The sequence below is a fragment of the Clavelina lepadiformis genome, chromosome 2, assembly GCF_947623445.1.
Source record: "Clavelina lepadiformis chromosome 2, kaClaLepa1.1, whole genome shotgun sequence".
In the NCBI taxonomy this organism is placed as follows: Eukaryota; Metazoa; Chordata; class Ascidiacea; order Aplousobranchia; family Clavelinidae; genus Clavelina; species Clavelina lepadiformis.
Window position 1 is genome coordinate 23,476,852 of NC_135241.1, and position 27,872 is coordinate 23,504,723.

General features: G+C 39.6%; 2 protein-coding genes and 1 non-coding gene across 4 annotated transcripts; 1 reads left to right on the plus strand and 2 right to left on the minus strand.

Moving 5' to 3' along the window:
* The first annotated feature begins 421 nt into the window (after positions 1-421).
* Positions 422-495, plus strand: Trnai-aau (transfer RNA isoleucine (anticodon AAU)). Its single transcript has one exon. It is a non-coding gene; the product is annotated as a tRNA-Ile (tRNA).
* A 168-nt stretch (positions 496-663) lies between these two features.
* Positions 664-2,459, minus strand: LOC143446247 (uncharacterized). 2 transcript variants are annotated; one of them, XM_076945800.1, is made up of 3 exons: positions 2,284-2,459; positions 1,496-1,648; positions 664-1,182 (listed from the first exon to the last, which is right to left on the minus strand). In XM_076945800.1, the coding sequence occupies exons 2-3, from the start codon at positions 1,626-1,628 to the stop codon at positions 917-919; spliced, it is 399 nt and encodes a 132-aa protein (XP_076801915.1). In that variant the 5' UTR covers positions 1,629-1,648; positions 2,284-2,459; the 3' UTR covers positions 664-916. The 2 variants fall into 2 exon arrangements, with proteins under 2 accessions (XP_076801915.1, XP_076801916.1); XM_076945801.1 differs by lacking the exon at positions 2,284-2,459 and having other exon boundaries at positions 1,496-1,759.
* A 1,739-nt stretch (positions 2,460-4,198) lies between these two features.
* Positions 4,199-27,830, minus strand: LOC143446238 (cilia- and flagella-associated protein 54-like). The gene is made up of 55 exons (XM_076945785.1): positions 27,453-27,830; positions 27,103-27,367; positions 26,714-26,929; positions 26,432-26,575; positions 25,802-25,903; positions 25,536-25,649; positions 25,154-25,349; positions 24,759-24,857; positions 24,538-24,650; positions 24,140-24,337; positions 23,707-23,831; positions 23,499-23,622; positions 23,177-23,312; positions 22,761-22,963; positions 22,086-22,264; positions 21,620-21,796; positions 21,297-21,441; positions 20,863-20,941; positions 20,434-20,633; positions 19,281-19,566; positions 19,049-19,209; positions 18,668-18,790; positions 18,339-18,481; positions 18,024-18,252; positions 17,626-17,867; positions 17,162-17,312; positions 16,715-16,864; positions 16,127-16,277; positions 15,675-15,847; positions 15,421-15,581; positions 14,940-15,182; positions 14,434-14,631; positions 13,937-14,092; positions 13,588-13,722; positions 13,149-13,307; positions 12,728-12,860; positions 12,246-12,378; positions 11,890-12,070; positions 11,500-11,700; positions 10,970-11,183; positions 10,470-10,669; positions 9,933-10,111; positions 9,602-9,744; positions 8,920-9,093; positions 8,554-8,658; positions 8,175-8,303; positions 7,794-7,967; positions 7,246-7,434; positions 6,854-6,988; positions 6,585-6,749; positions 6,190-6,432; positions 5,864-6,069; positions 5,587-5,687; positions 5,055-5,350; positions 4,199-4,691 (listed from the first exon to the last, which is right to left on the minus strand). The coding sequence occupies exons 1-55, from the start codon at positions 27,632-27,634 to the stop codon at positions 4,398-4,400; spliced, it is 9,453 nt and encodes a 3,150-aa protein (XP_076801900.1). The 5' UTR covers positions 27,635-27,830; the 3' UTR covers positions 4,199-4,397.
* Between the last annotated feature and the right edge of the window lie 42 nt (positions 27,831-27,872).

A 27,872-nucleotide genomic window follows, 5' to 3' on the forward strand; every position in this document is an offset into this window, starting at 1 on the left:
TAAAATAAGGCAGAAACATCATAAAAAAAAGATTATTTTCGAATAAAAAATCGCACTGAATTTTGTGATTATTCGGCCCAGGCTTAAAGTTGTGTCATATTTTTCGCCTAATGATGACTAGTCTGCTGCAAGTGAAGTACTGTAGGTTCGAATCCAGCTGTCAACAATCTGAAGATTTTTCTGCCTCCCAGAAAATATTAGAAATGAAACTAGCACAAAAAAATCTGACATTATTCTGAAGACGCTTTCCTAAGGCAGCAGTGAAGCTTGCAGGCGTCATGTATTCAGTATTCTATGATGTCATGAACAACAAACAATACGACGACCCTTAACGTCACTTGATAGACATGTTACGTTACAAGTGCTGTTGTTTGCCATAACATGTTTCTATAAAACTAGTGCCAATAACGCGGTGAATCGTGGCCGGTTAGCTCAGTTGGTTAGAGCGTCGTGCTAATAACGCGAATGTCGCGGGTTCGATCCCCGTACTGGCCAGTTACTTTTAGTGGCAAAACCCAACAAACTTGACGATTTGCTTCATTCATTTACAAGGAAACCTAAAAACTTGAAAACTTTAAGCATCAATCTACTTTTTTTGTAGAAAATTTTGGCGCGAGATCAATCAGGTGCAAGATGGTGCCATTACGCAGTCTATTAAAACGCTACTGTTTTGAAGCTTTTATTTTTTATTTACCTTTTAGACTTATATTGTATTTCTCAAACACATTTTAAATATATTTAGAAGTTTACCTATATCTGGAAATTACTGATGCCTAAGCGTATGGCGAAATGAACACAACTAATGCAAAATAAAAGAAAACAAATTTGCAAGAAGCAATCAACTAGAGCCCTAACAAATAACGACAGCTTTGACAACCGAAGAGTTTCTTAAGTCTCATTTCTATTATTCTATATGTTACTTATTCATGTCCAAACATTTAGTCATTTTAGATTCTAAAAAAAAGACCAGGTTCTTCAGTAAAGCATCCCTTAGAGGCTTGTCAATGTCATCGGATAATAAGAACTCGAATTTCATCATTTCGTGTTGATATTGTTCTAATATCGTCATAGTCGTTCTCGCCAGTTCTTCCTCTGCTTCTTCAGTAAGTCGGTACAATATCTCCGACAGCGGAACTATATTTTGACTGGAAACCGCCGTTGCGGACGCAATAGGCCGCCTGTCTAGATGGTAAATAAAATGAATATAACACACACTCAACATACTTTCTACATCTCAACTTACACCACAACAACCATCATGGACCAGCATTACAGCGAACTATGTCAATCCTACTGTTGGTGTTTAGTCTAATACAGCATAATATAATTATTGTTAACACAAACAGAAATACATAAATAAATACTTATCACCTACGACCATCCTACGACGCATGTGACTCGCAGACTCAAACGCATACACTCGGGAATTGACGCTGACATTCACCGCACAATGACAGCGCAATTGATCAGCGAACAGGCGGCACACAGTACTTACCATGACTCGAATTTGCACTTCCCACTGGGTCTTCGCGGACACGACACCTGGGGTTTTCCCCGGTCATGATACTCACGCTGTGGTTACGACCAATGTTTGAAAGTACGTCCAGGATCTGTTTAGCCAATAGCATTGTCGTTCTTCTTCACTCCTCTGCAGAGCGAGATGTTAATGCAACAACAACGAAACTAAACTAGAATAAAACTTTATCATGATTTACTTAGAACAGGAAATTTAAAAGTCAGGGTCTCGCAGCGTAGTAGACTGTACAACCTTTGTAAAATCAATAAACATTTCTTTCCCCAAAGAGTTTCACTTTCTTGTTTTGTGACAAGTCAAAATGTTATATTGCGCGTTTCCTGGTTCACTTGAGCAAAAAAAACTCACAACGATTGACTTCAAATATTACAATCGTTAAGTAGACCTTGGTTTTGGCCATTTGGCATTTACAAAATGCCGAAATACTTAATAGAAAAAAAATATTTCACGAACTGTTGGACCTATAAATCAGTCATAAAATGTCACAGCGTGTCACTTATTTGCATTATTAGCGGTGCTACTGAGTGATAGCTGGATCATGTTACTTTGTTAAGTTAACGACGATGAAAATGAACGTCACGCAAATCGGGAACTGGGTCCAGAATAAGTAACTGGTTAAGATATAAAAACACTAGATAAGACAAGGCAAAAACCTTTCGCCGAACATAACTATTAAGCAAAATCTAAAACAAAACCGACAAAGTTCTTCAAAGTGGATGACATTTAATATCTAGTTTATCTTAACTTACCTTAAAGACAAGATCGGTTTAATACAAAGAGTGGAAATCTTTGTGGAATATATAATAGCTAGCACAAGAAAATAAGAAATCGAGGTGTTAATATCACCTTTGCACGCAGTTGGTAACAAAAATCATTTAACTAAAAAACAACCTTTGCACAAATCTACCAAGTCTGAAATGAACGATCCGTTTAATAACACCAACAATTTGCAGAGCAATTAGCGAAAAAGCGTAAAAACGCCGGTATGAGGTCACAGGGGATGTGTTTAAGACTTTAGGCTCAAATAGGTGAAATGCAAGTCACAGCGCTCAATAAATCCCATTCAAACAAATACGCGAAGAAACGTAGAGGTTAAACTGCTATAAAAACTCGCTTGTGGTAATTATGCGTCTGGTAAAGCGGCCACAACAATTAGGTCAAGGACGAAGCAACCTTTGCAATCCTGCTGCGGAGGGAAATATGGAAGATTCCGGTCATTTTGCTTAATGAACTGGTGAAAAGCCACCACATGTCGTGTTTATTTTTACATTATCGATGTCGTTTGTGAGACACTGAACCGACAACAGTCTATATACAGCTTAAAAGTCGTCACGATTACCGAATAGTTCATCGATCGTTGACAGGCGTGTAGCAATGCAGCTTTTATGGTCGAAGCAGGCGACTAAATTTGAAGCTGCTACCACGCAGAGAATTCTCGTTAGTGGACTTTACGTTTGTTTAGCTAAACCCAGTGCTTCTCAACTTTTTGGCGGCGACCCAAATATCAAGTGTAAATTACTATCGAAGATTTGGCGACCCTATTTCCCAAACCACATTTCACCCAACTTGTAAGCATGAAGTGAACAACGCACAAGTAAGACAGTTTAACATGGACAGGAAAGTCCGAATTTAGTTAATATGAGCCTTGGTTTTGTATTGTTTCTACTTTGTCAAAACTAGGACCAATCTGGCTCGATGCCAATCTCATGTTATTTTTAGGCTGAAGATAGTTTCTCGTCTTTGTTTTGACGCGAGTAAGCGCAGAAAAAACCGCTTTTTCACAGGAAGGTAATAACAAATAGTAGGAGAGCGTTTTCTGCGTGCGTGTCTCCAATACCCTTTTCATTCTTGATTTTTTTCCAAAATTTTTTCTTGTTAGCAACTCTTTGAAATCACCAACGTATTCTCGCATTCGCATCTAATAAATGAGAAAAAATTCTACATTATACAAAATCTATTAGTCACCAACCAACCATGTAATCACTATAAAAGCCGCCACTGTTGTAATGTCACAGAGATATTCGTCAAGAATCAATCTGTCGCCACAAGAACTCGCTTTAGTCAGAAACGTCAAACGAATACGCTATAGAATGCGGTACTCAGGCTTCGTGAACTATTGTAATCCAACCAAATCAAACGGAGACCCACTTTTCGGTTCGCGACCCAGGGGTTGAGAAAGCACTAACCGAACGAACTGGCCAAGTTGAACGAATGAAAAGTTATTCTCGTTAAAAACTTTTATACCTGGACCCAACGTAAGTTATAAAGTCCGGTGGAAGGCTTAATCAAATTGATCATATATTTTGTAGCAAACTTCGCCCAGATTTAGTGAAGTTTGAAAATGATTAATTTCTAAAGCTTAGTCAAGTAACTGCCAGTGACGGGTTTTGAACCCGCAGGTGTGCGAGAAGCAATCTTGATTCTAGACCCTCTAAACAAAAAGCTAAAATACGCGCAATTGCAGTAATGGAAACTAGCATCAAACCCTGTTAAGATGTTTGCTGTGTTTAGCAATTGTACACTAGTTAATATGACATTATTAAAAGTTGATTACCGGAAAAAATATTAGAAAGTTTGTCCCAATTTCTCACTTTTGAAAAGTTTAGTTACTCGATCCCTTAAAATCTCACCTAAAATCCAATCAAAAATCCAATCAACTTTAATGTGTTCTAAATGTATTTAAAGAAATACAAATGTAGCTTCCTCATACAAGGCTGTCTCACCCAATTGCCGCGACCATTTGCTTTCGATTTTTTTTAAAGAACAGTTTACTTCAAAATACATCAAAAGGATTATTACATTTAAAAAAACTTCCAAAATCTCAAAAATATATCTCAAATGAAAAGAATACAAAAAACGTCATCTAGCATGTGCTAAAAAGCTGGACCATCCATTTATAAAGCGGATGTGACGCATCGAAGAAGCAGCCAATCGTAAAGAGGTCGACGACGCTTTGGGCGGTTGTCATGGTGATCTCGAAAGGCAGCTGCGTGATTGGTTCGTCTTGACCGCCAGACAAGAGGTCAATGATCTGGGTGATCACGTGCTTCCAGTCGTCCTCAAGGCGAGGATCGATTTGTACCAGTTTGGTTTTTGACCTCCTGCGTTGTTTGGATTTGGGCGGGGGTTGGTTCCGGCCGAAGAATTCGTCGGTCCTCTGCAAACGAGGTGAAATACGTCAATTCCGGTTCAACCTATTTGTCTCACCCCTTTTAAACCCAAAAAATCCCAATCAGTTAAGCCACTTCGCAATCCTAGGGCATTCGTGTTTCCCGCTTGTTACTATCACCCGGATCAAGCTGAGACACATCAGTTCGCTCTACGACAGCAGGTGTGACAGTATAATACACGCAGAATATGAATATGTGGCAAAACCTGCACGGTATAGTTCATGTGTTGTACAGTAAAAAAGTTAAATTACTTGATAAATTTAACAAATTCTGAGACAAGAAATGAAAATTGAACTAACACAGTTGCTGTGTTGAATGCATAGACAAAACATAATTATCCGAAACAATACCTTTTGAAGGGAAATAACTTGCTGGGTCATGTTTTCTAAATCTTCAGCGCCAACTTGCGACCGTGAACACTCCACTGTTTTCTTCGGACGGTGGATGCACCACAGAAACTGAACAGCGTCAGAATTTTCACTCTCGTACCACTGGGCGGCGAAAAAAACTTTTTCCTGCGGGAATACGGGTAGGTGGCAAGCCGCAGAGTATGGTGGAAGACGCCCGAGGTATTCGTGCAGAGCAAGCATACGACGAGGAATATCCGAGCTGTTTATGGGCGTTTTCACTGTGCTGTCCTGAATATCTGTAAGCCCAAGGTAATTTACAGTTAAACAGACCAAACCACTGTAATTATAAGAACAGCATAAAACTATATATTTTATGTCATTCGAGTACGGTATACAGCAAGTCTCACATGCTATAAGTACAGTATTAGGTATACTTGGTTTATAAACTGTATACACATATTTTATATTATCTAAAAGTTATATTGCATAAAAGCGTAATCAAATCAAACAAAAATTATTGCGTAATAAACACCTTCTTTTGACGTCATTCTTCCTTCACTTTCGGACCCAGCTTGTCTCTCATTGACGTCATCAAGGTTATTGATTGTGAGTAGATTGGAAAGTTTCGATTTTCTTCGACGAAAATCAAACAAATTATTAGAAGATATTATGAGAAGCAAGAAGCAACAGGACATTGGCAGGTTTTTAGAGATAACTCCGCAAAAAGTCACTGAAACTGACACATTATTGTTGATTCATCTTGAAGCCTTCATGGAATTCAATCTTACGAAAGAAATTAACCAGCACACCTGCTTAGTAGGACGTTGTACATCAGAACGTGGATCCAACTTATGCCCGACGCCTGGTTCCTGACCGCGTTCAACAATGGATCCATTGTAACGTCATCTGACGTCACACTAGCTGGCGGTAGCTTGGCGTGGTCGGAGCAAAGATCGACCAGGACGAAGTCTGGAAGTGAGGATTTGTCATCGGTCGAAAAAGTTAATGACGTCACCTGTAAAACAATGACGTCAGATATACGTTACGCGATGCATGTTAAAAGCCGAAACGTCATTTATTTCTTGAGATGTACCACTTTAAAGCTACTTATTGCATCATTAGCAACGATTATTACCTGTGGGTTACCAGGCAACGAAGATCGAGTTTGAATTCCCCGCGCTACGTGGTAAGCTGCATAGAGGGCGTTCGCAACCCGGGATTTCCCCTGGGTCATATCAAAAGGCTGTGATACGACCCCAACGTCGAGGGAGTAACTCCTGGTTCCAGGTGCAAAGGCGGGCAGGGAAAACTTTCTCTTCGTGGAGAAATTGGAAACGGTTCGATCAAGCTCGGTCGAAGGTCGGGTCACTTTCGAGAACTAAAAGAAAACAAAGATATTTAGGACGACCAGCGGAGTTATGACGTAATATTGCCTGGCTTTTATAAATTTCTTTAATTGAATGAGGTTTCAAAATGTCCTAGGTAATCTACAGATCGTCGTTTAAGCAACGAGAGTTCGAGTTTTTTTACCTTTATCTCAATGTTCTCTAAATCAAGCAGAGCCATTTCCAAATGGGCTTGTCTCAAACTGGGGAAATCCCCGGCATTTGTCTCTGACATTTTCACAGCTGCGCGTAAACAATCCAGTATTTCGCTCAGTGGAACAGCCCCAGTGCCGAGACGTATTCGCTGCACCTGGTAAAGCAGCACTTCTTAACAATAGTCGGCAAAATTTATTACGGTTTTCAACTAAAAGGAATTTTATAGCATCTTTCTGAGGCAGATATCATTATTTTTACCCTTCCAAGCTTCAAATGAATTTCCGCTAGCAATTGCGGGTCGAAGGCGCCACCTTGCGAGCAAAGTTGTTGTGCTTGCTTAAGTAATTGCGCCACCACGTGCTGATCATTCCCAAAAGATTCATTGGATACAGCCTGGAAACAAACGTTCAACATGAGAATGCAACAAGCAAGCTCTTCAACATAATGATCTGCTTTAGAAAGCAGAAACCGTTACTTGACCATTGTCTTTGAGCACCAAACGTCAAACAATAAAATCTGAATCAAGCGGGAAAAGTTTAACTATGCCCAACCGATGACGAAGAATCTTCCCGAAAATCAAATTTCAACTGACCGTGGCGTGCCCTGCGTTAAAACTGACAAATAAGCCCCGGATCGAAAGAAGCACCAACCTGCATGAGAAAGTGCGCCATTCTCAACTTGATGTGCGCTAGGAGTTGTAAGTGGGAAGAACAGAGGTTCTGCAGGGGCAGGGAGGGGCAGGATAGGTCTCCTGCGGCTTGGTTGTGGACGATCGTGGCCCCTTCCCTCATCGCTTTGAGCAAGAGGACGGACTGGGCGCTCCTGTAGGAATCCAAACCCTGGAAGATGGAAGTTTATTAAAGAACACCTGGGACCTGCCTACGCGCGGGTAAACCCAAATAAGTTAAAAAAGGTTTAAACAATCGAATTTTGATGAACGTAAACATCAGGTTAACATAAACGGATGGTGAAAAATGACTTAGACAATTAGGTTTTTGGTGTAGAAGCCCAAGATGGGTTAGGTTAGGTTAAGTTAAGATGGGTTGGCGACGGTGAAACGAATGTATTTAATTATTGTCCTCACCACAGACCCTCTTACAAGACCTCCAAGGCAGTCAAAATGGGACGTAGAATCACATTTTAATAGGAACAATAAATGAAGACCAGAGATGATAAAAATTATGAGAAGTCTCTCTACCTCTGCCGCCGTCATATTCCCAGTGCGAAGAAGCACATCGGCAAGCCTCGTTGTACATTCAGCCAGGCCGAGTACTGCTTTGGATGAGAGCTCGGTCTCCTCATCCAGTGATGACGTAGCATCTTCCAGCATGTGCTTGCTCTCATCGCTCGAGATTCCATCCAGGACCGATCCCTGGAAGAGAAAGCAAAATTGTTGAACGTTGTAGAGCTTTAAAGGAATATAAACGTAAGAACATAGACATCAGAATACCATTGAGCATCCGTTTAAATCAGTTTGAATCGAGTTGCCATTAATATGGATCCAATTTAAAATTACGCTTTATGAGACCCGTTCATTTGGAGTCGAATCTTATCAAAGACCAGGGGAAGATGAACTTACCAGGATGAGGAAAAGAGCTTGCATCTCCACATCACTGCACGCTTCAGCCTCGGCGAGTCCTTCAGCGCAGTAGAGCTGGGCCTGAGAATGATCCAGAATCCCGGCGCTCTCTGACGCGTCATCGCCGATCTACAAGGGCAGGTGATGAAACCAAATCAATTTGCACTTTGACTCGGAAATAACCAGATAAAATTCTACGCGGAGTAAATTGTATACAAACCATAAGGAGCCATCTATGCTGCGCGAAGAACGATTTATTCGACAAAGCTTTTATCAACACTTATATGTAGTTTTTGCCTGGAGCTTGCTTCAATACATGAGTACATTATGACGTAACTACAGTATATCAAGTCATATCAAAGAAAATAAAGCGACTTACCTTTCCAAGTCCTTTTAATTGGGTTGCGAGCGCTTGGCACAGTCTGTAACGGCAATCGAGCCAAAGCCTTGCGTTCAGGCGGCGTCTGTAATTTTGCTCCATAGCCTGGGAAAGTATGTTTGGTAACTTATGCGTGATAAAGCATGAGCGAGATCCTTAGGTTATGAAACATAGTGTAAAAAAAATATAGGGAGGATATTGCACGTTCAAATTGTTGCTTCTTCCACAGCATTGCATTGTAAATAGAAATTTTCGGCCAAATCAAACTAATAGTAATCTAGCAGCTTCGGATAACAAACATCTTCAGGTATACATTTTACAGAAATAACACCGAGTCTATAACTCAAAGTGAAGCGCAATGATAACCTGATATGGATCCGGTTTCCGATGATCGCTTCCTGCTGTCTTGGACTCTTCGCTCTTCTTCCTTAGAGCCGACCTCAACTTGCGCGTTGTGTGGAGAGCTTGCTCCTCGAATAACTTGGAATCTTTCAGCACTTTCAGTGCAGAGTGCGCATGCGCGGCACTCAACGTTGACAGCTGTATAAAGGTCAGGTGGGTTTACCCGGAGAACTTTTAACAAAACTTTTATATAAAAAAACGATCTTATGTGTTTATCTTATCTTGTCGCTGAAATGAGCAGGTTAAAGTGATATAATTCTGGTGAATCGCTGTTTACAGAATAAGTCAAATTTCAGGAATAGAACTACAACTGCTGCCGTAATGTTTGTAATATTTACAAATATTCATAAAAAACATGAACTAGTAACTAGCAACTAGTTACTAATGTTACTAGTTATTGTTTAGTGATGTTAACTAGTAACTAGTAAACATATTTAACGGCAGATACTACGCACGGAAAGTAGATTAGCTGATTAATAAACCTAGTCTAGAAAGTAGATAATTGATTAAACGATTTATTAACTACATTTGATCACAAATAAAATATGCAGGAAATTAACAATCAATCAATCAATCACATGACAGTAGCACCAATAGCGAGAGTACAACAGGACATACATGAGGAGTTAAACTTTTTCAGCCTCACCTGTCTCTGTTGTTGAATCTCGGACTGCAAGCAATGTCCGTGAACCAGCAGCCAGAGCTCGGAAGGCGTCAGTTCTTCAGAAGATGATCCGAAAGTCTTTGTCATGGTGGAGGCAAGATTCTCTGCCACAGCCAATAGCATGCCTGGAAAAGCACGTGACAAAATTTACAACCAATCGTACGGACATAATTAATTTTCACAATGCACAGGTACACAAGATATCATATAAAAAAATATAAAGCAACGTACTGGAAGATTAAAAAAGTATGACCGGTGGCCCCTAAAAAGCAGCTCCGTGTCATAACTCTAACAAATTTCGTTCAAATTAAACCTTTCAGCAGCTGTTGCCCCACCGGCCGGTCCCGATTGGTGAACAGCTTGTTGACGTATTTTGACGTAGAGGCCGCCGAGAAGGCGCTAAAATTGGATCTGACGTCATCGGCCATGTGAAAAGACGAGCGCCGACTTCCGGGACCTGGAAGCGATATGCTGGGAGCTCTGTTGTAAGTTCTGTTGGCGGGAAAAATGAAGAGAGCTCGAGTTACTGATCATGCAAAGATATTAAACTTGCAAAAAACTGAAGTCAGAGCAGATGCAGACATTTTAATTGCAGACGTTTCGAGTGGAGACTCTACTTAATGTACATTTACTCTGGCTTCGCATAACTCGCTCTCCCCAACATTTTGCTCATGGTTACGTCAAAGAAATATTAATAAACATACACGTAGCACGGAGACATTATTCAATTTTGCGAGTAGATCAAAGAGTTTTTAACACCATGGGTTTTAGTCTATTGTTCATTTCGGTTTGAGTCTGAACTTGCAAAGTGCCACCTGGAAAAATGAAACCTTTACGAGAAATTACAAACCTGTGTTTAAGTTCGGCTTGCACATCCGGCGACACAAACTGGAGGTCATGTAAGGTCGGTTTCTGCGGCAACCGTGGAATGCAATCAGCCAATTGCAACAGGAGTCTCGCCTGACCTAACGTGACCTCACACGTAAGGTGAGGACCGTATTGTGACGCAAGAATGCTCGAGACACGTTTGCTGGCGAGAACTTCCATGGCCTGGAAAGAAAAAGGCAAACATGTAAAATAATAAAACAACATTCAAAAACACAAAAACAAGTGACATGGGAAAACGATCCACATATATTGATCCTAAACTAAATTTTAATAAATCACTATCAAAACAAACAAAAAGAAAACAATAAACAAATAATGTAGGTAAATGGTTCGCAATGAATTTCTCCCACAATGTTTTCATCTTGAACCGAATTTAAAAAAATTATCAAACCGAACGTGGAAAATATTTCTCAGATTTTTGAAAATTAATTATCATTTTATTAAATGGAAACACCAACAAACCTTTAAATTCTCAGTGTTATCGACAGGCTTGCTGCAATCATACGACACAGTGGGTGGCTGGGTTTCGGGGGCGCAGTACGACACGTCAGAAGAATGGGGCAAACGGACCCCATAAAGAAGACAAATTGCGTCCGAAGTCGCTTCTTTGAACATCCGGAGGTCGATGAGAGCTTGGAGTTTGAGACAACGGCACTGGACGGAGCGTTGGACATCCCTGAAAAGGTTGCGGGTTGAAATTTCGAGTTATTTTGCACGCCGAGATGATAAAATGCACGTTATAATACCATCAACCTTTCACTTGGAATTAGCTTGTTTGACTGTATTAGTTTTACAATTACTAGGTCGGAAATAGCAAACACAAAACGCATAACTGTCAATCAACCAACATCGAACTACAACATAGATGTTTAACGCAAATCATGAGTTATTATTGAAACGTATCATGGATTCATGAAACTGGAACCACCAAGAAAAATAATCTCAGTAACTGGACTGGGTGTGCAGCTTACGCAGCTCTCCCAGGTACTTGCCTGCATAAGAAGGTTGCAAGGTACTGATAGAAAGCGAGGGCTGGAAGGGCCTGCAAGGAATACTTGAAGCTAACCAGAGTATCAGAGAGCCAGTGGAGTGAGGCAACCATGGTCTGAAGATCGCATCTGAATCGATCAGAGAAGAGTTCGATCCCGTCCAATAAACTGTAGGCTTGGACGTGCTTTGATAAATCTTTGCCTCTGTGGTGGTTTTAGAGTAAAAAGCGTTTTGTCATTTCTCATTAAAATTAACACTTTCTATCTAAATTTCAACGATTATATTAGACCTTCAAACGTTAGCTATGTTACCGTTATCTAGGAATAGTTGCTTTAATATTTTCTCATACAAGACGTGGAGTTATTATGATGTAAGACCTAAACATAACTCACTTTAATCTTGAAGATCCAGTCTGAAGTGAGGGTTCGGCATTAGACGGCATTATTTCATAGGAGGCGTAATCGAAGTCAGCCGTCGGATGCGGAAGCGATGATCGAAAGATGGCTCGGACTAATTCGGCTCCGAGGAGAGCGCAATTCTTCTTCGTTGCAACATCCGAAGCGGTAAATTCTCCTGAAAATCAAATATGATCATATCAGATCGGGTTCTTTACCCTTGGATTAAGACAGGCAATTCTCGCAATATTTCTGGGCAATGTTTCCTAACTACTTTAATAAAAGTGACCACGATAAAGAACTTAAGAGAAGTTACAACGTAAAAGAGAGACTGTAAATCCAAAGAGACCCACCTATCCTGCATGAGAGAGAAATAGCAAGCAAACATCCCCATATACCACATTTTGAAAGGAGTTCGGCAGGAATATTATCCGTGTCTTTGATTGTTTTCTTCCAGTGCTCAAGACTGTCTTTGACTCGGAATATCTGAAAAACAAAACTTTTCTTTCAAAAGCGACTCTCCACATACACATGCGTTGTGTTACCCTTAACATGAGAGAAGGCATACCGTACATATACAGTATACCAGAATAATCCCACTACACAAGAGACAGCAGTACAAAAATAAGATTTGTCAATATTTGCGACATTTTCAGATAACTTTGACAATTAAGGCATTTGTATTGAATAAAATTGAAAAATTAAAGGGTTCTAGTTACGGGATCACTCGAACTTTGGCATCAAGGTGGATTAAGGCACCCAATGATGGTTAAAATCGATTTTTGTAGCTTAGTTAAAAACTTCAGCCGGACAAGTTAAACAGAGACGTTCTTACCTGATCAAGCGCATGCGTCCACCACTTATGAGATGCTTTCACATTTCCTTGATGCCAGTAGAGCGACGCGACCTCATTGGAAGCTTGTGCCACTAATTCGCGCTCTCCATGCGATTCTAACAACTCTATGGTCCTGTATCGTATAATACATGGAGGTTCTTTAGCATTGGCAAGTAATAGCATACTGATGATGAACACATACATATTTTTGTGATCATTTCCTTGGTTTAAATCAGCGGTTTCCAAAATCGCGATTTATCAAAATAACTGCAAAGGGTCCACCAGGCAAAAGTTTTAGAAAAGTTTGGGAACCGCTGGTTTAAATGCTCAAAAAAATGAAGTTCTAAACTTCATGTTGAGACAATTACAGAAACTTGCATCTTGCAATGAAAGACAAGTAGCCTACTACTACTCCTTGTACCTGTTGTATGACTGGATCACGGTGGAAAGCTGGGACGATGCGACGGTCTCCAGGACGGAAGTTGATGTGAAGTCGAAATTAGTAATGTCTGGAGGAGCTGTGGATTGTGGTTCACCCTGATTCATCGTGAATTCAACGACAGAACTGGATGAACCCAGCCTAAGAGCAAAAAATCAATCACTAAGTATCGGCAATGTACGAGTGTGTCCGTGTACTATGCTGATGTGATGAGAAGCTACAGCCGTGTATACCTTCTGTCAAGTACAGTGCAATGCTTTGACCCATTTACCTAAGTTTGACAATCAACTTTGATTAGCACAGGGTCAGGAAAATGTTTTCATTTCATGACTGCTCGGTGCTTACGTATGTATCATGTTATCATGTATCATGTACGTGTATCATGAAAAGATAGAATAGTTCCAGCATGAACATAGCATACTTTGCACTTGCTTTCCTTGACCGGATCACAGTGTTATGCTGGGAGGCAAGGTAGATGACAAAGAGACGCCTGGAATGCTGCAAGGCTCGAGATATGTACTGCGACTTTGACACAGCCACTCTCAACTGCTCCATGCTAAACATTGTATAATGTAGCTGACGTTTTACAAACTGTTGTTTACCTGTTGATATGCTATGAATATTTAAACCAACGTAAAAATTTCCAATTATGTTTTTCCCAAAATTCCAATTTTACATATTTAACTGTTTTTCTCAACTCAATTAAAACAACACTCGAAGTATTTCTCTTCTTAACGTTTTTAAAACAAATTCATTATGATGTCACAAACCTGTGATCAGGATCAAAAGGAACAGAGGAGAGCGCGAGAGCTCTCTTTCCTCCTCCATAGACATCGTGCGATGCAGGATCGATGAATCCTCCAACAGCCACTGGTGAAGAGGCGTTGCTATTCACACCCACTTTCAACATGTACTTGAGGTAGTCCCTGTGTTAGGAGCAGAATATTGGCAAGAGCAAGAGAATGGGAAGCATAAAGATCAGAGCAAGAGTATCTGTGTTTTCGATTCGTATAACTCTATATTACCATACTGTGAAGAGAAAAGGTGGATTTTGAGAATCTGCAAAATGTTCTCGTAAGTACTCTTAGACTCGGGCAATGAGACTGTCGTGTCATTTCGTTAAATATCAGAAACGAACAAACATTTTGTAAAACTCGTAGAATAAAGCGCAATGGCGCACAATTTTTTGCGCGAACATTTGAAAAGATCTAGTAAATACTAACAACGTAGTCGTAACCACACGAGCCAGAGCTATAAGACCACCCACCGGTTTGACACTTTTTTTTTATTAATCTGAGTCGCAGCTTCAATAAAATGTCTCTGGGGGTGGTTCTCGCCATCGTACGACGAGATTCGGGCGTTGATCTTAGACTGGGCGTGGATAAGGACGGGGGCGACCGCGTCGAGGTACCGGTCGTGGCTTATTGCTGAAAATCTCAGGCAGAGATCGATCAATTGCTCCCATCTATGAAAGCAAGGTTTATTGCTTATACATGAGGAGTTTCAATTGAAGTGTCATCTTATCGAACAGCATTACTTCATAAAACAGCTGAATAACATTTATGGGATGAAGTAAAAGATATAGTGCTGTTAGGGTTTGTCAAACTGCGCAAATATTAAATTCCCAAAACTTGAAGGTACATTCACTACAAGAAGACAGCACTTGGTGTACACAATACATATAGAATGACAGCGTTTAAGAGGGCTGATGAGAACGTGAGAAGCAGTGTTCTTTGCGTGACTGAAGTTCTTATTTTACAGACAACTCAGTACCTGGTCTCAAAATGTAGAAGTTGAATCGCTTGGAAAGCAATTTTCTTGATCAAAATTGGGTCGATACTGGTCGAGTCGTCCAAGTGCTCCTCAAACTTCAGGGATGATCCTCCCTTGACATCTGTTGCGTCCCCAGTGACGCTCTGCACTGGCCACTCGTCACTGGTGCTTTTTTCTTGGCTTTCCAGTACCATGTCCATTAATAAATCAGCTGCTGTGCTCACAGCTTTCCACACTAACGATCTAATGCAGAAAGAAATTGTTTTCTGCTCGAATTCTTTCACACCATTGCTGAGAAAAATTATTTTTGCGAGAAAATTTTCGGTTTGTTTTGGTTCCACCAAAAAATATTATCGCAAATTTTGAAACTCTTACGCAATTAAGAAAAACTATATTGCACAGAAAATAGGACCTCAGAAAACATTGAAATTTCCGGAATAAACAAACAAAATGTATGGCTGCAAAATATTTTTGATTTTACCTAAGTTGATTGACGTTAAAAACAGATTCTCCCTCATCCGAAGTGCACTGGAGCATGACCATCAGACATGAGTAAAGCGACCTAGCCACGTTCTGTAGCAAAGACCAATGTTTGCCCCGATGAGCCAGCACAAGAGCGCGTTGAAAACTCAACATTGAAACCTTTGAAACAAACCAAACATCCATTAATATGGTCTTTTAATCCCGGCTTTAATATGTTATTGTATTATTCAAGTGTTCTGTACAGCTTGGGACCTTTAGGGTATCCATAATAGCAGGAGACTGTACAGCTGCCACCTCTGGATCCACGGTGTGCATCGACATAATGGAAATAGGGGAATTTGTGTGTTGGGTCCGGGGGGTCTCAAACCCTTTTGTTCCCAATTCATCTGGGGTTCGATGGACGGGTGGTGGAATGGGCTCGGCAACTTTTTTTTAAAAGAATATTATTAACATAGAAATAACAATTGAACATTTAAAATAAAATGACAAAAAAGAAGTCAAGATGTTGTGAATATTTAACTACTGTTTATTTCAGGATTACGTCATGATTATGTCATACAAGTTATTGTTAATTCCTTATCAATAAGGTGTCCTTTATGTAAGGATTATTTCATAACAACAAGAAAGACAAATCCCACTAAAAAAACTATTAACCAAACAGAACAAAGAAAATAAACAGGATAAAATCGTAAAAGAATATAAACCCAGTGACGTGGTGACGGCAAGGTAAGCAGCTTTCTCTAATGCCCTAATATGGTCATCCTGTCCATCTGACGTGTTTGGGTCACCAGTTTGGCGCGTGCCGTCGTTCCAGCCAACCACTAACGTACCACTGGTCTCATAAGACCACCATTCCTGTTAAGACATGAGTCTTGAAGTAATAAAGTCCGTAAACAATAAAAATAAACATCATAAAATAAAAGGTTTATTTTTAGGCTGTCACTATTTCACCAGGAAAAAATAATTCGCTCAAAGCTATTCTATCAGTATCTTATTAACCTAATTAAACGGACAGTACAGTACAGTTCAATTCACAGGACAGTAACCTAAACCTAACCGAAATCTAACTTCAATCAAACTGTAATAAGCTAAGATCAACTTTCGCATGCCAATTCTCCTTACCTACCCGGCTATCTTTAACAACAGGCTGCGAGACCGACTCATGGTGTAATACTTACAGATGTAAGTTTCATTATTTTACCAGACCGAAATGTTGACATTAACTCCAGCCACGGGATATTTTTATCAAAAAAGTCCTAGAATCTTTAAGTTTAATTTTCAGAAGCACTCACTTGATCGAGGGAATAGAACATTCCAGAAGTGGGCACTTTCGCGCCACGAAGTTGGTTCCGTCCTTTTATCTTGCCCAGAAACACGTTATAATGCAGCAGCCCCACCAAGTGGTTAAATTCTGCACGCCAGGTCATCTCTTCGGTTGTTATCTTGGTCATAACGTGAGAAGTTAAAGGAAATTAGCGGACATTTCAACAACAAGTTTAGCAGATATTTGGTCACTAGTTAAACCTTGGACAGGCGCTGTTTATCTACTGCCCTTGAACTAAAAAAATTAAACTAAAAAAAATTTAACAAAGTTTAACAAAAAAACTAAACCAATGTCATAAAAAAACTCACTTACGTCAAAACAAACTCAGATTTAACAAACTAAAACGATTTATTCTTGTAGGATAAACGTCAGTTGAATTATTTTTTTAATCTTCGAAATGAACAAGATACGAAACCTTTTTAAGCCTCTTTCGTTTAAGTCCGTTCCTGTAGAAATTCAAGAGGTTTTTCTCGAGTGTGAAGAGAGCTCGCTTTTCACGCTCCTCTTGCTCCTCGTTGCTCGCTATTGCTCCGCTTTTCCTTCTTAAAAATTTCTTCTGCTTTTCCCTGGTATACGAAGCAAAATAAGCCAACCCACGCAAGTGCACCACCTTCTATGTGCAACAATTATATAGGTCACAGAAAGGGTTAAGTTTTTCAAGCCAACACAAGCACTAAGTGTAGCAATCAAAATTTCTTATGTATATTTTATTACGTAATGGAGACTTTAAAAAGGATGAACAGATGAAAAAAAACAGCTACAAGTAAATTACAAAATTAGGTTAAAATTTTCAACATCTTAAGAAGAAAATTAAGGGAGATATTCAACACGAGATAGATCTATGAATATCTTCAACCACATCCAAATACCAGCACCCACTTCTGCTTGGACTTGATTGCCGCGTTTTTCTTGTTTTTCTTCGGATCTTTCGAGTACTCAGCAACAGCGGCCGCATACTTTCTCGCTTCTTCGCCCCTTACAGCGACACCTCCCGGTTGCTTAGATACAAGCGTATTATTGATGGAGAGCACATCGTTCCTCTTGTGCAGGTGGGAGAGAACTTCATTTGACCATTCGATTCCGAGGTCGATTTGGTGGAGTCTTAGCGCCTTTCGTAGAACCTGTTTCAATGGGATACTTGAAAACATAAAGTCGTCAAAAATGCTAAAAATGGTTTGAAACTATTTCGTGAAATAAAAAAAAGAACGAACTTCAGCAGAATGTTTTACATAAAGACATGTTTCTATTTAAACAACATGTGAAAAACATTGACTTACAAACACGAAGAACTCCAGGAATCTGGTTCGTCGTCTGAATTTCCCCAACTCTCGATACGCGACAATTGGCTTCATCTTGGAAAGGCGAGCAAGAACCTGGCTCGGATCTTCAGAGCCAGTCAGCTCATCAGCGGCTCGATTCTCTCGTGCCAGTTCGGCCAATCTTCCCTCCAAAGCTGCAAGCTCCAGATTTGAAATGACCTCAACTGGAGGAGGGACCTTGCGAGATCTGTGGGGGTGAAGATAAATAAGAGGCAAGGTATTGGGTCCCACCAACTAAATGCTGCCCAATTCATAAAACTTTCATGTTCTTACTTATTGTTCCTTTTAAGGCTGGTGCTTGGTGGTTCTTCTGGGACTTCCCCGCCTCCTCCACTCCCCTGGTCAGCTCGAAGAAGTTGCTTTCCGTTATCGATTGTAGAGAGAGCAACTTGGGACTTGCCATGAGCCTTCGAGAACTGCGTGAATTTTATTGAGAATATCGGCGTTTAACAACATACATAAAACAATATGAAAATATAACTGACACATAGAACTCGACAAACAAATCAAAGACTGAGCCTACGAGAGCAAATAAGACACGAAGCAGACCACAAGGCAAAGGCAGAAAAACTCAATCCAGTTGTTGCTGACTGGCAGCCCACCTTAGCGATGTAATTCGTGAGAACTGCAATCATGTGATGAAGTGATTCAGTGACCGCCGTCGATCTTTTTTGTTTTAACACGTTGCTGATTTCCTGCAGCGCTGAATGACAGCAACCGGCAACCTGCGAATATAGAGTTGAAATTTACCAATCCTACATACATTATTGCAGGCAATTCTATATCTTTATCGCTTATCTCTCTCTCTCTCTTTTAAAATGAGCGGTACATCATTAAATCTATTGGCATATAGTAGGTAACGATATGCCAATACAGTGAGCTATTTCAGTCATTGTAAGTTTTCCTATAACTTTTTTAATACAGCATATTCTGCAGTAATAACGAAGTAATAAAGCTTGCGTTTTCTTATGAACACCACTCACCTGCAAAACTGGCAAAGACGAAATGTCGGCTTGTATTATTGGTGCAATGAGGCCATAACATTGAACAACGGCCTGCAGTAACGACGATGCATCATTTAACCACCCTGCTATCTCCATGGCAACCAACAGCCGCTCGCATTCAAGCAGCCGCGCAATTTGGCCTGAAAAATACCAATTCTTTGAGTTGAACAAACAGCAAACACAGGGTAACATTCCATAAGTTTTTACTCACCGGGTAGCAGAGGTCCACTGTCCGATAGCTGATCACAGTAGAGACGGCCATCCTGAACTGCTGCGTCAACGGCGACAAAAACTGACGTCAAAGCATGACGCAGCAAAACAGGTGAGGTCTCTGAAGCAATGTCATGACTGAGATGATGGGTGGTGAGTTGGAAATCGCTTCTTGATGTACTTGTCCAGATTTCTTTCGGAGGTTCTGTCGGTTTCACAACGAAATGATCCCACAAGACCGTACAAGCTTGTTCGGATAATTTTAGTGCACCAAGCTTGTAGCTAATCTGCAACCACAAAAGGAACAATGACACAGCGAACCAGAAAATATAAGTTTTTTGGTACATACTAAGGAACACGTAATTGGCATGCGTGGTAGTACAGTAGAATTCGCGTATATCGATACCTCAAGGGGATGAAGAAAAAGTGTCGATATAGACGAATTAATAAAAATTGTTCCGAAATTCCGGTTTTAGTTCAATGTAAGGGCCTGGTAAGGGTTAAATGTGTACTCCAATCAGCACTGCCGCTTAATCTTATGTTTCCGCGTACACTACGACAAAGAACAACACAAACAAGATCGTGAAAAACAATGGTAGTTGTATTTACACGTAATACGCACGCAGACGGTACTGATGCGGAGCAATATAGCGTTACTACAGTAAGGTACAGTGCAGTATTTACTTCCTTGCAAAAAAATAGCTAATTTTTTCTGTTTTGTTTTTGCGACAACTTTGTTCAACACATGTTGCTGAATTTTTGTTAGCGAATGTAAGACGAATATTTCGACGGTAATTACGTCAAATACGACTAGGCAACCTAAACCGTCATCTGATAACGTCATAAAGTCGTAAGTGGGATTACGTCCCGGAGTGAAAAGAAGACCTACAACTGTCTCTATAAACGAACAAAATGATCTGGCGAACTGTCGATATAGCCGAAGTCGATATAGGCGAGTTCTACTGTAGTAGCAGCTGTGAAAGTGAAGTAAGTTTAGAATTACCACCATGCCGGCAACGATTTTCAGGCAAAAGTGTTACGCGATAGGTTTATCATTTTAACTTGACACAAATTGAGTACCGGGGACTGCATGGTGGACATTAACATTTTAAATCAAAACCAAGTCCAATTAATAACCACATTTTGGTCCGTACCTGTGCCAAATGTCCCCATGTTGTCAGAATAGAAAGCGGATGGCTTGCAACTACGGAATGTCCTGTTTTTCCCACGGAACCGCCGACCAACTTTCCGTCAGAGGTATAAGCGGCCACAGCGAACAGATACCTCTGGTTGGCTTCCAAGCCGCTGACCCTGAGGATGCAATCGTTGTTTGCTGGCACCTCTTCTCCTGTGCCTGGACATGAACCAAGATTTTCAATGGGAGTTGTAACTTAGCAATCATTAATACAAAAATAAAGAAATGAAATAGATCAGAATACTATGTTATATTGAAGTATAGGTTGACGTGGTACCACTGTCATAAGTAGGCAATGTGTACGGAAGTTAGATATGCTTTAAACCTTTTTTGGCATTAAGTTAGATTTTAATAGAGAGAGTTAAACTTAAAAACTAGTTAAATATACCTGGAAGAAAGTAGTCGTTAAGCCTGACTTTAACATTGGGGCCAGCAGCCAATCTACCAAAAATACGATACCAAGCTACCTGCAATGTAGCAAAGTTTGTACACAATTGCACTTTTATAGGTTTGTATAGACCAGGGATGTCCAACCTGCGGTCCGCGGGCCACAGTGCGGCCCGCTAGTCATTTTCACTCCAAAAGTATGTACTTTATGTACCCATTTTTCTTGAAATTTAATAGGTTCTGCGGCCCATTGAATTATTTCAACTGACAATGCGGCCCACTATAATAAAAGGTTGGACATCCCTGGTATAGACTGTCAAAAGCCAGATTAATAAAATTTAATTCAAAACTGTAAAAATTCAAGCCTTGTCAACACTGCTCTATGCCAAATAATGAAACATACAGCAGCACTCTGTAATATTGCAAAGCACTGACCTGGGATGAGTCTGGTTCAAAGGGGGCGGGCTTAAAAGTCATCGTTGTGTCTGACCTCGAGAGCAAGATGGGAGGGGGCGGTACGTGGGCGTGGTCAACGCCGTGGTAGGGATTGTTCAAGCGGAGCCAACTGTCTTCAAACAATCTGATAAAAGAAATGAAAACCAATAATACTTTGATTCCTGAGTTAAACATCATTCGCAGAAGAAACAAAACTTTAGAAACAATAAAAATTGTAAACCAGAAATATTTTCTACCAATTTAGCTGCTTTGCTTCTACTCGTAGCAACATGTACAGACAAACCCAAACACGTATATCAAACCTTTTCTCTTCTTTTTGTGCTTTTTGAATAGTCGCTGCAGCTTGGGTCAATAATTTCTCAATTTTGGGATCTCCCAAAGGAAGTTGATCTGCTTTCTGCATGAAGAAGATTGCTCTCGACAGGAGCGAGCCTCCGACCAATTCTTTTACATTCGCTTCAGTGAGCACAGTTGCCTCCCTAAATCCAAGGCCTTCTTGTAATATCTTTGCAACTTTATATGTGTAATGGCATGCTATGTGACAATCTTTGTGGTTTAGTGTCAGAACCTTTATCCTGGGGCTGAGATAAGTTTTTGCTCAACTTAAACTCGGCAATGATTTTTCATCACTCGAAACCTGATCGAGCTTAATAGCACAGATTTTGCAAGAGCATTTCTGTGTTTTTATTTTTCCCAGTGTTCGAGAAGAAAAAAATCGAGATGAAAATGAAAAAAGTGCAGAACCAAAACGCATTAATGGCAACTTACATCGATGTGAATCTGCTGGTTGAACCACCAATCGTGCTTGTATTTGGAACTGCTTGTTTCCGCGACGTGTTTACTGATTGATCCACCAACTTCAACGCAATCCTATGATGTACCACCAACATCTCAACGTGCAGGTCACAGATTAATGTGTCTGACATCGACATCATGTTATCCACGACCTAAAGGTACACCAATCATGTTGGCACTTATATTTTAATAATCGAAAACATTTGCAATTGTATATAACTAATGTTTGTAAACTAAATGTTAAAGTAACTTGCTGGCGGGAAAAGTGGGCCTTTTGAAATTTTGCTGTTTCATTCAAAACTAAAAGGAAATACAACAAATAAACTTCAAATCATGTCAAGCAAAAACTTAGCAGAAAAGAAAGTTTAAAATAAATTTATTTAGACAAATGAAAAGCCATTACACCTATTCATATAGCCCACACATCGCACATTTGGTCAGCGTTGCACAAAGTGATCAACACAAAAAAACATTACAGTTTTGCCAGCACGCTTGCCTGTAGTTGTAGTCTCGAAATGAAATGTGTGAAATCGTTACATCAGGCCGAAAAAAATCATAATCCCAACAAGAACAAAGTAGTAGTGGTCGATAAACTTCATGGCACTTTGTGCTTACAACTAATAAGTTACGGACAAAAAAGACCCTAACCTGGTCAGACTTATTTATCCACATTATGTCGGCAACGTGCTGCGCGTTGTTTGTTGCCGTGTTCGAACGACCCATCGATATCTCTCTGAGGCCCTCTTTCAACACATGGAGGCCGCTGTTGAGTTGACCGTTTGGCGAGGCTTGTGCCGTTGAATAAAGTGACAACCTCGAACCTTCCCCTATATCATTGCCGAAGTGTGAACCTGAATTATAAAAATAATCACCACGGCATCACATCAAAAAATTAACTAATTTCAACTAGTGATTGATAAATGAGGTCAAATTTAAAAGGCAGAGCTAAACTAAACCAAAGCTAAGCTCCATCTGCGGCTTCCTCTATACACCATGTGAAGTTATTTCTACTGATATTTGCATTTACACAATTATCAGTACCAATTCTAATCCTAACCACTCACTTTGCGCATCAGTTGACGCCATACTTTCCAAGGCAAGTGCGAGACGCAAACAGACCTCAGCCATCAGTGCAGGATCAACTGAAGCTATTCCAGCCCATACAAATGCAGAATGTACAATGGACAATAAATGAAGCCACTAGAATAGAAAGTAAGAACACATTTGCAGAAATCAAATATCTAAAATGCTGCAGACTATTTCTACAGATGTTTATTGAAAGATAAAAAATATGAGAAAACTCAAAGTGTTCATTGCTCTCTGTAACTTTGCAATATTGCTCTTAATTATTCAAACAGTCAGAACAACAATTTCACTGTCGATCACCTTTCCTGGGTTTCCTGTGCGTTGCAGTGCAGTAGTCATGTCTGTTTGAGAGCCAAACTGTAATCTTCCGAACATTTGCTTGCATTTTTGCCACAGCAGCATAGTTGCATCCACTATCATATCTCTGTATGAGGAAGCGGGAAGAGTTAATTGCCAGAAAATGAGATGATTCAGAGCAGGAAAAGGGCTTGCTAGGTACAATAATAACCTGTCAATGAGAGCATCGCCATCAAGACCTTGCGGTGCAAAGAAAGTCGCATCATTGACACAATAGAGAACGGTTTCAGCCAAATTAACCAGATCGTCACTGATTTGTATGGACCTTATCGAACCCTGCACAGTTTGAGTATCAGTTCCTAGTTCTGGTAACATTTCCAGACATACAACAATCAAACATTCTGCATGGGATTTAGCTTTAATGAAATGGATTTGCTCTCACAAGTGTAGCCATAACTCAGACTTTAATAAAACACATCACTTTCATCTATCTAAAGATTTTGACGTTAGTAAAGATATGATAGAGTTAAGTTGTTGGTGGAATATAACTACCTAAGCCATGAGCAGTGAGTACGCAACAAGTTAAGGAGATATATAACATTTTCCAATAGCATATCGGTAAATATATTCAAAAAAAAAGTTACTGATGTGTTCGCTTGAGTAGGGGGGGCTGTGACGTCATGATCTTCGGCAGAAAATATCATTGAAGTGCTAGTCAAGGTTTGACCCCGCTTTTGTGATCGAGCACGAGCAACTCGCTCCATGACGAGCAACAACGCGAGACAGAGCTCGGTGCCGCTGTGTTCACTATCACTCTCTTTTGCCAGACTCTCCCCTGATTTCTGAAATAACAGAACCGCATAACAAAAGCTTGCTTACGCCGTCTGTTTTATGTCTCGCCAAGTCTTCCGTTGTTAAATTTTTTTGTAGAAACCACTTTTAAATTAGCCAATAATAATGTTGGTATGATTACACAAGGTCTGTTAGTGTTGTAATAAATAGGTTGTATTACTACAGTGACTTAAATATATCTTGCAAAAACCTTAATATAGATGAGTGCACAGTCCAGCAGAGTGTTGAACGTAGACCACTGTTCGTAACAAAATGCAAGTTTGATAAAACGAACAACACTACTGAGAGTAACGCCATCAGTACCTAAATGTAGGGAACAATGAAAACATACGCATGTCATTGTTAACTATGTTCGATGACGCGAGTATCATCTACGAAGAGCAGTATAAATAAGCACTTTCGTGATCATACCTTCACCAGCCATTTCAACCAAAGATTTATCATGGCGGACTCCAGCCAGGACAGAGTGGTCCGCACCGCTGGCCATGTAACTCTTATTTCCACCGCCACCTTATTATTAATTCACAACTTTTTTGTAAGTCGATACCAGTACCATAATCATGTCATTACAGTAAAGACTATTGTCAAGACTATTTTAAAATTATGACAGTTAATAGCAGTAAATCAGCTTAATTAATTGCAAACAGGTATCTCATTTAAAAACACAATTTGTAATCACGTTTTAAACAGCACGTTTCACTTAGGTCACATTTCACAAAAAAATTTGAAAAATGACACACATTACCTGAACATATCTCCATGAATAGCTACCTCAAAACAGGCTGTGATTTCTATGTATTACAAACCTGCGATTATTTCCTTTCCTGCAAAGAAAAGCTCCGCCGTGACATCAACCATTTCAGCGTCTGATGAGGCCGGAGCATTCTGTAAAGTTCTTCGATTCGAACTAGAAAGAGCTTCAAGAATTGCCAAGAACTGAGCCGCACCCCCTTCAAACATTTCGCTGAGTAACCTCTCCGACAACGTTCTTGGCCATGATAACTATGACAGCACGGTACACGATTAATACTGGTTTTATTACTACCAAATGCTAAGTACAAAATGTAAACATTTGGATGAACTACTTTGGTTTGGGGCAAGCCGGCACTGAAAATAAACCTTTCACAGCAACAAAGTACTTGTTTAAACATAGAGTTTGCTTTTATCTTATACAGAAATACGTTAAACCTGAGAAGCTTCTTTTAAATTGTTTCTCATCTTTGGCCTCAAATAACCTTTTGGTTTTCTTCGGGTTTCATAAACGCTTCGTTTGAAAACCATAGATGCCATTTTCGCAGTCGCCTGTGAAACATTTGTTTGTTTCATCATAATAAGTCATGGTTTACCTTTCTTCAAAGATTCAAAAGCAAAAGAAGAAACGTTTTAAGGTTTATGTAGAATATTTCACAAGATGAAGCTGAACAGTGACAACATTCCTTCAGAAAAATATCAACCTGTCTGAATATAAACGGGGTTTCAGGATTTTCCACACTATCACTCAGTTTCTCAAGTTCGCTCAATTCCTGAAGCTTGCTTAAACCACGACGAGCAAAAGCCTTAATAGGAAATATTTTCACAGTAAAATTATGTATATGATTAAATCTATAATGATTCAAGATGTAGGCTGGCACAATTATTTCATAAACAGAAATGATAATAGTTAGAGAAGATGATGAACACATAATAAAAGTTACGATAACTACGGTAAAGCAAATAAGAACAAAAACAGTATAAATATACATACAGAATACAGTGGTGGCTCACTAGCTAAAAGGACCCGTCAATTAACTTTGAGATGTCCAAGGTTGGTATTTAAAATTGATATTATTGATACTACAGAGGGATTTTGTCGAGACCAGTTAGGTTATTTTGCGTTGTCAGAAATACTGATTTATGGACAGTGACATTAATGCATGAGCTTCTATTGTTTATAAAAGTTCCATTTAAATGACTTGGTAGTTGTATTACTTTATTAGCTGCCAAAGTAACACGATCTCTTCATCAACTTCTTTGCTAAAACCATTGATGTTCCAGACTTCTTTAACAAACATTAATAAATAATCAAAATTGCAGCCACGTCCTACCTCAGCGTGATGGCCAGCTTTGCAATCGTAATATGCCAGACATATCGCAGAATACAACGTCACCCTCCATGTCAAATACTTGACCCCGAGGAGAGGAATGGATGTCTCCAAACACATCGCAGCCCAGAGCAAAAACTCCAAAGCCTTAGTTACGAGACAAAACATAGTATTCCAGTCACACATGAAGGTAAACAATTGATCATGAATGATAAATGTGAGGAAATTATAATGAAATTTGTCAAAAGTTAAACAAGCTTTAAAAAAATGATTGAGAAGGTTTACCTTAGGTGAATTTCCAGAACACATTAACACCCTACATATTCTATAAATAGTGATTGTGCAATTGTATACGATCCAGAAAAAAGACTCATAGCTCATAAGACATTGCATAAATGTCCGAATGCCATGAAGAATGCTTAGACATTGCGCTACTGACTCCAATGCCAGAAGATTAGGATCACGGAAGTGTATGCTGTTATATTCACACATGTACATCCCCTAAGGAAAATAAAAAGTTTAGGCTAAGACATCTTTTTCGTTAACTTATATTTTTCCATATAAAGAGCTTATTATAGGGAGTGAATCACAAAATGGCAATCCGATAAAGCGAAAATATTAGGTTAATTTTTGCTTCATTCAATGTTTAATAAAGTCTTCTTTAACGAGGTTACCAATAAAGCTTTGGATGTTAAAATGATGTCATCTTGAGATTGCTTCTCATCAAAGAAGATTTTTCTGTACTCATGGACATCATCACCTTGTGGTGCTTTTGCTTGGTATCTGGTCATAAGATACCTTTGATAACACTGACGATTTGCCACATCATTTGCACCATGCTCACGCAAGTAGTCGCCAACATCAACTAATTTTTTGTAAAAAAGATTGGTGGGAAGTCGAGGTTCAAATTTGTTCCAGATATCAAAGAGCCAATTGGACCTAATCAACAAAGTAAATGATTGTTACAAGATGTGATGTAACAGTTATTAATAATAACAAAAAGAATGCAATAAAAATATTATACCCCCTTGAAGATGCTTCGTCATTCTTTTTAGAAGATTTCGATTTTGAAAAATATGACAAAACTTCTTTTATTTCTTTTTCTGCAGCTGATACTACTGGATTGTTGCTATTTATGTCACCATAATAAGATGCATGCGGCATTCGAATGGTGGATAAAGCCACATTAGTTAGCGTCGAAGCCATCGTGGAGCAGTGATTATGCCAAACACAACTAAATGGATGAGTAGATAACCAACTACAGCCCAAATCCAAGCTGACATGCCACAACTCAAAACAGTGAGCAGCGAAACTACACCTTCAGGTGTTAACAACTTGTGCTAGATGACAATCACAGTGTCTAAGATCGAAAGCTTTTCTGTAAACAAATAAACCATTATAATGCATAATTCGCAGAAACTGGTAAGTCCAATAACATGCCACC